Source organism: Neopelma chrysocephalum, unplaced genomic scaffold (genome assembly GCF_003984885.1).
Source record: "Neopelma chrysocephalum unplaced genomic scaffold, ASM398488v2 Primary Assembly neopelma1_60, whole genome shotgun sequence".
Taxonomy (NCBI): Eukaryota; Metazoa; Chordata; class Aves; order Passeriformes; family Pipridae; genus Neopelma; species Neopelma chrysocephalum.
Window position 1 is genome coordinate 5,819,924 of NW_020897715.1, and position 12,752 is coordinate 5,832,675.

The 12,752-nt window shown below is 43.3% G+C and overlaps 1 protein-coding gene across 1 annotated transcript in view; it reads right to left on the reverse strand.

Annotated features, from left to right (window-relative positions):
* Positions 1–12,752, reverse strand: part of URB1 (URB1 ribosome biogenesis homolog) — a 41,851-nt gene that overhangs the window by 3,255 nt on the left and 25,844 nt on the right. Inside the window, exons 23-36 of the mRNA XM_027680908.1 lie at positions 12,016–12,217; positions 11,658–11,835; positions 10,788–10,846; positions 10,423–10,616; positions 8,648–8,758; positions 8,496–8,559; positions 7,503–7,674; positions 6,868–6,970; positions 3,908–4,068; positions 3,447–3,558; positions 2,444–2,550; positions 1,771–1,914; positions 975–1,084; positions 209–385 (exon numbers count right to left, since the gene is read on the reverse strand). Coding sequence (XP_027536709.1) covers positions 209–385; positions 975–1,084; positions 1,771–1,914; positions 2,444–2,550; positions 3,447–3,558; positions 3,908–4,068; positions 6,868–6,970; positions 7,503–7,674; positions 8,496–8,559; positions 8,648–8,758; positions 10,423–10,616; positions 10,788–10,846; positions 11,658–11,835; positions 12,016–12,217 — 1,894 coding nt within the window. The remainder of the gene's footprint in view (positions 1–208; positions 386–974; positions 1,085–1,770; positions 1,915–2,443; positions 2,551–3,446; positions 3,559–3,907; positions 4,069–6,867; positions 6,971–7,502; positions 7,675–8,495; positions 8,560–8,647; positions 8,759–10,422; positions 10,617–10,787; positions 10,847–11,657; positions 11,836–12,015; positions 12,218–12,752) is intronic.

The window sequence follows — 12,752 nt, forward strand, 5'->3', positions numbered from 1 at the left end:
TCAAATGTTACTTTATTCCTCATGTCATCAAACAGCTAAACCTTCCTGTCAAAGAAATCTCATCCAAATTCACTACTCAACTTCCAAACAGAAGGTGGAAAAAAGCATGGAACTACCAGAGATCAAGAAATTTTTCTGCCCTTAATACATTTCAAAGGGGAGAGAGGACAAGATGCAAATTGATTAAAAACAAAAACAAAGGACTTACCGAATGTGTTTGATTAACGTGATCAAAACATACAGAAATTCATTTACAAGCTGAATAGGAAGAAATTTCCTGCTCTCCTGGGATTGATTCTTGCTTTCTCTCTTGTCTCCTAAATTTGTTAGCCACAGAGTATGGAGTAAAGAAATAATTTTATTTATCACCTTGTTTTCCAGAAACCTGAAAAACAAAAGAAAACCCATTTGGAAGGCAGAGTCTGACCAGGAACTGGTCCATCACCTACGGGGGACCATATTCTTGTGCACTTTTGGTGCTAAGCCTTGCATGAACTTGTCAGGGCACTCTGTGCAGAAGAGATTTTGTGTGTGTGCGGCCATGTATGTGAAGGAGAGTCAAGGGGAGGAGGAAGGAGCAGGAGGAGAAATGTTCTAGACAGCTCAAATCCGTTACTGTGCCATTCACTGTGCAGCAGTCCTATGACAGGATGTGAATTGTGGGCATTTGAAATTTAAAAGTTACATACACTAAAACAAGGCACTGTTTTGCTAAGTTTTTCAAGGAAGTGTTCTCAAAAACACAAAGCCCCCTCCATCATCCCTCCCTTCCACAAACTAAAAGCATCCTGTTTCCATTTTCAGAAACACAAGGGACATTTCAGAGTTCAGCAAGTTCTGCCAGTACAGCCCTTGGTGCCGAACGTCACCGGCCCCAACCGTCTCCGTCCATCTTGGTTTTCATACTCAGTCACATAATTATGCTACTGGGGACAGTAGAATTGTTCCCATTTCTCTAGTATTTCCCTAGTTACCTTTTCTCTAAGATGTGCAGGACCCAGGTTAGGAGGCCGTGATCCTGTATCAGCTCATAGGCAGCTCTGGTGACACGAGCAGCACTTTGCAGTATCTCCAGAATACGACTCTGAAACAGAAACGTAACTTGTTCTTTCACAAATTCAGAAATGGTCAGGATCTAATTATCAAACACTTACAAGGGCATAATTAGTAATTGGACTGGTATCTGATCAGCTTCAAGGTAAAATGTATCACCAACACCACCTGTTCTCAGCAACCCCGGGGAAGAAAAGACGTCTTACTTTCAAAGCTTCATACCACAGGTATGAAGTCTTACAAGAAGTCTTAAAGTAGCAGGACAATTTTATATTTTTGTCCAAGATTTCCATATCTGAGGTACTTTTAACTGACTGGATTTCTCAGGGTGGATGCTCACAAACCTGAGAGCTTCTGGAATGTGAGCTTCCTTCCTACTGCAGCACTGTACAGGTAACAAACGTGCTGGTTGGGGAATACAGAGACCCAAAAAAGCAAAGGCTCTGAATGTAGGAGCAAAGTTGTGGTACACAAGTGAGGCTCCATGATGGCAGGGAGATGTTGCAGTTTCAGTGGATAAGGACGTGACTCTGCTTCCTATATAAACAATTATTTCCCCCTCCACACATACATGAAATCAACAAGGAACAGATTTTCTAGAGTGCAAGGAAAGAGTCAGCTGCTCCTTTCTGCTTTGTACTTGTTTGAGATCTCCAAGTCATGCAAACTTCTGGGGTTTGGGGTTTTTTGGTGGGCATTTTTTAAAAAAATTCTTACCTGGGAGCCCTCATCACACAAAGGACTGTTGAAAAAGGAGAGAATGACCTGGAAAATCCTCTGGTAGTCATAAAGCTCATAGCAATGTTTGTCACGCAGTCCTTCCCCAAGAAATCTGAGGATCCATTCACGCTCTGTTTTGTACTAGAAACCATAAAGAAAAATATCCCCATAAGACATTTCCAAACAATACCTGCTCCTAAGAGCACAAAAACCTGATTCCCTGGGAGTGCCAGCTCAAGGCTTACCGCAGCTTGTTCTCCATTTCCATCCCTATCAAATTTAATCACTAACATCAATCAGGAATGTCAGTCTGCAGCCCAAATATGCACTGAAAATGGAACCTTAAAAGTTTCTGTTCCTAAAATACTTCATTTGAATTCAGTGTTAATAATCTAAACTCGAAGATGAACGTAAGCTAGCTAGGGTAGAATATTCTGTTTAGTGTGCTCACAGAGAACACACAGCACAATGAATTATTTCACTGTGTGTTACTATTAAGAAAACAACAAAGAAACAGGGAAATAATAACTTTAATTCTAATATGAAACAAAACAAAGGTGCCTCTAATTAACTATCTATGGGAGAAGGAGATTTTGCTCTATTTTAATGGCTTTTTTTCTATTATTCTCTGAAGAATTATTGGATACCTAAGATGTGAACCTTACATTACCTCAAAATCAAAACTGTAGAAAAGCTGGAAAAATCCTGGAACTTTCTTCAGGTCCAAATACTGGTGTGACAGAAGGAATCTGTTTACCTTTATATACATGTGCTCCTCTGTGAAGAGAAATAACTGTCATTGTGGAGGAGGAACACATTCCCAATACACAACCACAGAGAACAGTAAATGGCAGCTGTACTGTGCAATGTTCCAGCTGTGAGAACAGCCCAGAAACTGCAGCAGGCCTCATTATATTGCTGGTCATCCCTTCTCTTCTCCAAAATGAAAAGCTCAGAGTGAATGAGCACAAAGCAGGTGAGAAGATAACATTCACCATGACTCTGATTTCACCAAATCCAACACTACTGCATTGACAAAACAGAAATCTGCAGCAAAGCAAGAGGCAAAACCTCTCCGCACTTCAAGCCTAATTTTTTAACCTACAGACGAGACATGTCCCCCATGAGCAGTGAAACAAGTTGCCCTGAGGGACTATGCAGTCATCAGCCCTGGAGGTTTTCTAGGATCAGCCTAAAGGTCTGAAAGTTTCCTGGGACAAAGACCCAGCAAAGTGCTCTGCCCTCACAGCTGCTCTGGGCAGAAGGTTGGGCTGGAGACCTCACAAGGTCCTTTCCAGACTGCCCTGCTCCCTGAGGCTGTGACTCCTTTGCAACAGTGACTTAATGTTGATTCAGCATCCAAGGACAAGAGGACACTTGGGCCAATCTACTCTGATATGCTGAGCAGGACCCTCACACTCATCCTCTGCCCACCTCCACCCCAAAATTACAAGGAGGTGGTGGCTTCACCACCATGTATCAGACTGGTTTTGTACACAAATCCAAATAGCACTTCCCATTGCTCCAGGAAGGCAGCCTACACAACACTGAAAGCTTTTCTGTGAAACCCAGGAATGCAGGATCATGGCTCCCACCCGTGTCACAGCCCTCCCCTCTTCCAGACATGCACAGGGACTCGTCCCAGGAGTGACATGCACAGGAGGCTACAGTACCTGGCTTCAGGATCTGCTGTGCCACACGAGCAATGTAGAGGGTCAGGGAGAAGGTGAACCTGAGGTTGGGCTGCCTGATTCCATTCTGCACAGTATCCAAGAGATACAGCAACTGCAAGAGCCCAGAGGAGAAAAGCCTGAACCATAACCCGAACAAATACAACAGGAGCATGAACACATAAGTCAGGACACTTCATAGGCTGTAACTCAAATATCAATTCCATCAGGATTTCCATTCCTACAAACAAAATTTCTAAGAATGTCTAAAACATATTTCCCCACTTTTTCTGTCTATTGATTATAACAGGAGGAAACATAAAGCGATAGAGGAGAAACAATAGAAAAGAGGATAAAAAGCTGCTTTTAGCTCTTTCACCATGTGCATGTACATGGATGAGCAAAGGAGTGTCCATGACCTTCAAGGTCTCATCTGGCAGACCGGCAGTGGAGCTCAGCCTTACCTGGCTCTTCTCCCGAAAGCGAGCTCCTTCCAAGTGGGAGCGGAAGGAAGCCAGGACAAAATATGCAGCCGCTCTCATGTTGGAATCGTAGCTGCTCAGGGCAGCTACTGTGAGACCCAGGGCATTGACTTCCACAAACTTGTGACATGCCACCACACACTCTGTGGGAAGAGGGAAAAAAGACACAGAAAAGCCGCTGATGAGTCCCATAGTACGTAACAGCACTATAATCCTTAACATTCCTGTTCATAAGCACCCATTTCTAGCTCTACCCTGACAAACTATGACCTCACCACATGCTGAAGGCTCCTCCAGCTAACAAAGGTGTTCTGCAAATCACTCTGAACAGGAATTCTTTACTTGAGCTGGAATTCATGAAGTCAGTCTCATTTATGTGAGACAGAGATGACCCTGCCTGCTAGGGCGTGCCAAGTTAGGAGTAAACTCTGTAAAGACATATCATATCTCACTGTTTAGGGAAAGCTGAGTACAAAGAAGAACAAGAGGTAAAATTCCCCTCCCTGGAGCATTTTCTGGGTGCCTAAAAGAAAGATCAGCAAATGAAAAGCCTACCTGCACTAAAAGGCTCCTGCAACAGAAAGGGCAGGAGAGTAACACATAAATAGTCCTTTGGCCACAGTTGTCCCTGTGCAGGCAGGAGTGACTCTGCTGGTAAGGCTTGTTCCAAGCAAAGTACCAAACTGCACCTCTGTGCCCTTCTGGGAAAAACAAAATCCAGCCCAACAGAAAACAGGAAACACTCTCTTCAATCTAACATTTACCTTCCACAGCATTTTGCCATCAGGATTTGGTGTTTCTCATTTAAGGGCTCTGTGTTTTGAAGAGTTTGTCCCATTTCTACCCACTGATGGCTAGAAAGGACTTGGTGTAAAACCTCCACAATGTGTCCTGACTGTTTCAACTCCATTCACCAGGAAAGGAACACAATGGCACCTTTTGATGGTATTTTACCAGCTACAGTGCAAATGTACCATGGTGTTGAGTTTAGCAATACCAATGTATTTTCTCGTCATTCACACTGAAGGTCAAGAGGAAGCTTCCAGAAACAAATATTCCTATTTAAGAAGGGGTTGTAGTCTTACTGACAAGTATCCATACTTGATCCACTGATTTCCTCCCCCATCACTGCCCACACAAACTAATATATATGTATAATATTTTTATGTAAACAAATCACAGATTGGTCCTGTCCCTGCATCAGCAGCTGGGCTGTTTCCCTCATCTTCTTCTCAACTGCCAGAACTCCTAAAACTCAATTTCATGCCTGGCAGTTTCCTACCCAGCTCTGCTAGTTATGGGTCAGGTAACAGCAGGGTCTCCACCACCCCACCAGTCCAGTGTCATTTGTCCCAGAGCCACCATCCTGCTCTCCTTCAGGCTGCTGGAGAACCATTAACAGGCACCAACCAGTCACAACAAGTGGGTGATTTCAGGGGGTGGTGCCACATAATGAAATCCAAGGTTCTCACTTCAGCAGTCCACAGATTTATTTGGAAAACTTTCTTTCACTAAAAACATGCAGTGGTAATATCTTGCATCGAGACTGTGTTCCACAATTAACATAAAATGACAAGTTATTATTTTAAAAACCACCAAGTTGATTCTATGTCTGACATACAGCTTGTTTAAAGGACCTCGAGAACCGTGATGGAAAAGCTTTCCACAAGATGCACATCGGAGCTGAAGACAGACAGAACTTGCTATCTGCCCAACTCCAGAATGATTTTTTCCTCAGCGAGTATTAAATACTGTGCAAGAAGTCTGTGTTTATAAACTCAGCAGTTACATTATATCTGTGCACAGGGCACTGTGCAGCCAGTACAAAGAGCAAATAAACAAAGAACTGGGAATTCCAAGAGCAGATGACATGGTTTATAAGCACCATGGGACTCAAACTCATAAATCACTTGGGCCCTTTAAAAGTGCCCCTCTTACAACACTGACTCTCATTCAGTGTGGAACAGTGAAGAGGGTTGTTTTTCTCCTCTCCAGTTTCAGATGCAAGATAGCCACTGTCTCCACAGCTCCGCAAGAACACAATGTTCTCAGTCTCGCTGCTTCCCACACAAGTGGCCACACAAGAGGGTCAGCACCAGCTGCAGTGCTGCTGAGGCTGAGCAAGAACCATCAGATCCCTCCCTCCAGCTCAGCTGGTGGGTGGTGATGGCATTGTGCTTTATTCAACTATTACACCCAGTTCCAAAGACATTGGCTGTACATGCTCTTCATCCACATCCATCTCAAAGGTCCAGCACATTTACTGGGTCATCTGAAATCTCTCCTCCTACAAAATGTCGAATACTTCTGGTATCTTTTCTCCTCAGAGGACTGAAAGACAGTTCTTGTTCCTGCTGTACAGTTTAAACCATAGCTAAGGACAGGCTAAGAACACCCAAACAGGCGCTGTACTGCAAAGGTCTGGGTGAACAAAGGACTGTGAGTGTGGTTTCACTGACAGACACTAACAGCCTGCCAAGTGCTTCTGATATTATTGGTGTGGAAAGCCAAATCTAGTTGTAACTACACAGTCTTTAACCATAACCAACACAGGGAGGGAGCTGGTTAGGAAATTCCTTAGGATACTTGTATCCCTTTGATCTCTGAGGGCTCTCTCCAGAGACACTATGTCTGTGGAGTACAACAGGGATGTTCTTGTGCCAAGCAGGGTCATGTCAAACAAAAAACTTGCAGACAGTTCTGAGCACCAGCCTATTCATAACACACACTGGTCTCATGCACCTCTGTCTGCTGGAAAGTGAGTTGGTTGCAGTTTCCATGTTCTATAACCATGGCCTGTAACAGGCCAGATCTCCAGCCAATTCAGTCACAGCCCTCACTGCAGTACATTCCTTCTCTCCAAAGTCAGACACAAATTCCTTGCACTACTCGCTCCTGTAGCAGAGTAACCTGAGACTACCCAAGAGAAACATTCACTTTACCTGGTCTGGTCAGTTCACTGAAGAGCTGAAGTAGAAAACAAGGATCATAGAAGTCATCAAGACTCTTGACAGTTTCATCTTTATATAGTGACTCTTGTATTTCCTGAAACCAAATCCAAACCAGTATTTGTAAGGAACAACACTAATGTCCAGCTTGGTTTCAAACTTCTCCAACCACCTCATCCCAGGATAAACCAGTTGATACTACACCTTGTAAAATATAATGCAACACAGGGTGAAACATGCACTCAAGTAGTTAAATCTGGCCTTCACTACCAGGGCATATTCACAACTATTTCTCCTCACCAGCACCAACAGCATGTCAGCAAACTGCAGGAAAGACTGGAGAGCCTATTATCAGTGGATCCTTGGAGACTCCAATTCTGGTCTCACACACATGACAATCTTTGCAATGCACAATCACACCTGCCAACAAGATGTGGCCCATATACTGCAACTCATCTGAAAAGTGCTCCTAAAGAATTAATTCCAGCCATCCTACGAATTGAAATTACTTTCCTGATGGAAACAAACTGCAATGTATTACATGAATGCAAGAAAGGAATGGTTCAAGTGAAAGGCTCTTTTTGCACATCCAAAGAAGGATAAACAAGGATAACCTGCAGCAAAAGCACCTGTGATGGCAGCAGTCGGCGATGCTGAGGGAACAAGAGAATTGTCTTCATCATCTTTTCTCGGTCTAGCAGACACAGAATCTCCTCCATGCTTGGCTGCTGCCAGAGGGACTTCCCCAGACTCTTGCAAGTCCTGTGATGCTCCACAGCAGCCGGACCCCAGAGCAGGATTCTTAAACATTGTTAAAGGTAAAGGCATTAGGAAATAGACTGCTGGCACTGAGCAGAAAGCAATTACAGGTTCAAAATAGGTATTTAAATTTTCTCTTCACTTGTACTTATTACCCCATGGCAACATGAAACTAGAACTCATTTCCTGAACTCAACACCTTTTCCATCTATCCCAAAGCTTTTTGAATTCAGTCTGAGGGTGTCTCATTAACTCTGTCCTACCCTGTCAATCCAAGTCAGAATGTACCTGCTCACAGAAAGTGCCTCTATATTTAAGCTGTAAGTGCAGGTAAGAATGAGCAGCTGCATTAAGAGACAGGGATTCAGACCTGCTCCAGCTGCCTAAGCCAGTGCTCTTGCACTGCTGGAAATATTTCTGCCTCCAAGACAGAAAAGTGCACGTGAGGAAGGCAAACCAAAACCATCAGTGTATGGAAGAACTCCTGCAACAGGCTTTCCTGTGGACTGCTCAGGCACAGGAAGGGGAAAAAGTCCTACTCTAATGACCATTAGTCCTACACTTTGGCCTCCATCTCTGATGACATCCCTATGGTGGGTAGTAAGTATGGAGAGCAAGGGGACTCCTGAAATGAGGCACTTCCTCTCCCAACCCCCAGACACCCAAATGTTTGGGCAACACATGAGAAATAAGGTTAAGAATAGGAAATTCACAGGAAAAATGTTTCTAAAAGCAAAATTCACCTCTAGGTTTGATGTTGCTCGCTGTTCATTTCAGTTAAAAATAAGACCCTGGAAAAATGCCAGTTGTGAGACTGTTTATTAGTGTGTAGTTATTCCAACAAAGGAAGGTGCTCGTCCTACCTGGAGTTGATAAGACTTTGATTATTCTTCTCATACAACTGAAGCAGCAGCAGTATCTTCTGATCTAAAAACCACGATTGAACTTGAAGTTAGTCACCCACGGACATGAAAGCCAGACATAGGAAGTGCCTTTCCCAGGGTAACACACTCACCTACAGCACTCAGAGTGGCCCCGTAGGCCCCCAGCAGCACAGGGAGGTGGCTGCTCTCACACAGAGAGGGGCTGAGCTGCACAGCTGTCAGCAGAACATCCACCAGCGCCTCTGGAACGAGCACAGCTTTAGCCTGGCAGCTCCCAGTCACACAGTGCACATGTAAACACCCCCCCAGACCCTCTACAATGGATGCACAGACAGGACTGTACGTTTTACATCAAGATCTGTCTCTAGAAATACCAGAACCCATTTCCCCAACTACACTAAAGGACAATTATGATGCATTTCATTGAAGTGGAACATCTTAAATCAGTATTCCCAAGCTGGACACACAAGGCATGTTGCCAGGTGAAGTCCCCAGTGTGGCGCATATGCAGAAACTTTTCCACTTGCTCTCTGGTTAAAAAGGAGTGCTGTCCCCTACCCTGCCATACCTCCACTCCCTCCTCTCCCAGGACAGTACCTGGAATGAGTTACATGGGGAACAGGCAGACATCCCAGCAACTTGAGGAGTTACAGCAAAAACTTCTTAGTTCACACCCCAGCTGCAGTAACTACAAAAATGCAGTAACTACAAAAATGTGCATTCCAACAGGGATCAGCACTGCTGAGTCCAGGTAGTTATTGAGCTACAGGAACTCTGTCCTGTAGCATACAAAAATCACCCACTTTGTTCTATAACTAACTGAGAAACAGAAAAAATAAGTGATCAGGTTACTCAAAGGTAAACAGGGTGTCTGTAGCACATTCAAGACCTAACTCCAGATTTCTCTACTCCCAGTATCTGAGAAGGCACAGGCTTTGGTCCCTAGTTATCTGTAGGGATCTGAAGAGTTCATAAAGCAACAGCCTGAGTGAATGCACTCTTGACATCAAGCCTCTGGAATACTGCAGTTAGCCTCAAAGGATCCATCTTGCTGCTCTACTGAAATACATTCTAAAGGTAAGACACATACAGTAAGCAGCAAGATCTATTCCTTATTTTTTATTTCACTAAATTTGTGACTTGACAAGAGCATGTTTCTCTTTTCAGGTGATTTAAAACTTGAAAGCTTGTTTACATATTCCTCACCGATACACACAAAATTTGTTACCAACATGCTGCCCTGAGAATTTCCTCCCCTTTTCTTACACAGCTCCTTTAATCAGTGAATCTCAAACCCCTGTGCAGTGGGGAAAAACTGAGGTCTGTGTAGACTAAATGTGGTTAACGGTCAGGCAGTATTTCAGCAATGAAGAAACAAAGCCAATCCTACACATGAACTAGCATCCAATTTATATTCCAATTTATGAGCAAGGATATTCCTCATGAAAGTTGCGGTATCAAATACACTTTATTTAAATTAACATTTTTTGATGCAACTTGCAAAATCAACTTAAAATCTCCTGTATGAACCTATTTTAAAATAGGTTTCTTGTCACAGGACCTTTATGCACTTCTGTGATCTTATACTAACTGCCTCACAGAAGGCAAAAGAATCAATCCAAGACTTCGACTGGGTTAAAAAAACCCAAAAAACCAAACAAAAAAGCCAAACCTACTTTCCAGTAGTTTTAGAAATATTAGTGTTGAAAACCAGCATCAATAAAATATATGTAACATTTGGATCCAAGAACAGGTACAATTTAAAACTAAACGCTAATATTCTAGAACTGTTTAATAGCTCTGCAAGTATTCATGTAGGTGGGCAGATTACTGGATGGAGGAAATATAATGCAAGAAAGACAAGATTAACTATATTTAGTAAAGGCAAGAAGAAGATAAAAAAAACCTCTTGTCTGGATGTTCATGCCATCTTCTTCTCTTGACCTCAGGATGACTGACAAAAATAGAGAGTGCTGTGTGACCATCATGTGAAGTTTGGAGAGCTTGACTAAGCTCTGACTAAGTGAAGATTCTTTCTTGTATAGTAACTGTAAGGCAACATTCAGGACTTTCAGAAATGCTTCGTCTCTGTAGCGGTACCTTTGGGAGCAAGGACCACAGAAAAGTCAGATCCCAACCAAACTCAAGGAAACCTGCTTGAAATAAAAAGCTGTTTCAGAAATGAGAAATAAAAAGCTGTTTCAGAAATGAGAACTCTGCAAAGAAAGCAAACTTAGTAAAACCAAAGCAAATTAAAATGGAAACACTTACTTGAGTCCTGTCTTCACAAGGCTGTACCAGTCATCTGGGTCCACTTCTCCAACCATGCACTGTGTGTGCAGCAAGTCAAAACAGGTGTTTACATTTGGCACACAGAGCTTCTACAGCTCATCAACACCAGCAATTTCTGTTCAAAGGACACGCTAACAACATGCAAGCCAAACTCAGGTGGGATGATCAAGGGATAGCAGGGAAAAAAGCTCTTGGATACAACAACCCTACCTCCTTGTTCAAATGAAAATGCAAGGGTTGTTTTGTCGATCTGTGAGCAGAGGAGCATATGGACTGTATGTAATTGAAAAGCAAGCAGGTCTGTAGGTACCAAAAAAACCCAGAGACTCAAAACTCTTTACACTCCGGAAGTGTGAAAGGAATCAAAAGTAGGGAAGTCAAAGCAAGAGATTCGGTACTAGGTTTTTGTGTGCTTAAACTAAGCAAGTTGTGCACATGGCACATGAAGGTGGCTGGGTGTATGTGTTCCTTAAAACAACTGACCAAAAGGATCTCTGCCCCAGACTGCAGATGCCATGGTAGGTGGGCCTCGGCAGAAGCGTCTTTATCCCTTTTTTTTTAATTAAAAAAACCCCACCACTGGCAACCTTTGATTTTTTACTCCTGAATACCTCATAATCTTGTCTTCAAAGGGGACTCCTAGCAGAAAGCAGTCATCAGGAACTCAAAACTGCTTTTTATAAAGGATTAGCGGGGCTAAGTTAACACTGTAAAAGCTATTAAAAGTCCATGGAAACCATAATCTATAAAACAGGAAATCAAATCCAGTCTATATTTACCCAAGACACAAGTGTCCAATCACACATATGCACACAGTGCCACTCCGGCAAAGCAGATAAGAAGTCTCACCAGTAACTCCTCCAGCCTCAGCAGCATGGACCTCTCCACTTCTTGCTTGCTTTCATCTTTATTGCTGCTGTACATGGCAACTAACCCCTTCATGCAGGCTGATAACAGGCGTCTCCTCCAGGAATGCAGCTCCTCTGAGTTTTCAAGCACTCTGGATATGGCATCTGCCACTGTCCAACTGCAGAGAGATAGTTATTTATTTTTTTGTTCATGTTTAATTTGCTTTTTGTATATGTTAAAAGTGTCTTGCTGCAAAAGCGCAGAGCAACAGATTCTGTGAGGAGAGGATGCTGTTACTGCTCACAAGATTTGCATTCAGGACAACCTGAGCCCTGAGAGGGCAACACACACTGCCCACCTCTCTTCATTCTCTGCTCTCTCAAAAGCAGCAGGAAGCTGGTCCATCAGGTTGCGCAGCCCTTTGCTTTCTAAAGATGGCAACAACTTTGAAAGAATTTGCAGTTTCACAGCAGTCTCACACAACAATTCTGTGTCCTCAATTCCAGCGCAGAGCTCCTTCCACAGAGCTTTCCTCAGGACAGGGGTAACAGCAGAGACAACTGCAGGGAGAGCAGAGGTCACAGTTTCCACCACCTACAGGTGTTAAGCAACAACACACTAATCCCAAATCATTTTCTAACCCAGGCCCAGATTATTCAGTTTCTCGGAAATGATGCTACAGGAGCTGCTTATCTGCTACAGAGAAGTGCTAGAGAAAGGCTTAGTTCTTTGCCCATCCTTTACTTTCCTGGGTGCTGACAAGGTCTTTTCACTGCTTGACCTTGTAGGTAGAGCTACAGCTACAGTCAGCCTGTTTCCTTTGCTATTTATATTTCTGGGCAATAGGAGAAATGAAATCAAAGTGATCCTGTTCTTTCAAGTTGAATACTATCTCCTCGTTTTGCTGGTAGAGAATTTAACACTCTTGTCCGTCAATATAATGCTGCTGTGAGTTTGGAAAGGTCTGGACTGCCAGCTTAGGAGGGCATGCAGCAAGCTATAGCTGGAGATTTGTTTTAGAAGAAAATTTTGGATTCTGTAAAAGTGACAACTCAGATTCTGCAAAACCATCTGGCTGGTGTGTTCCATCTGTGC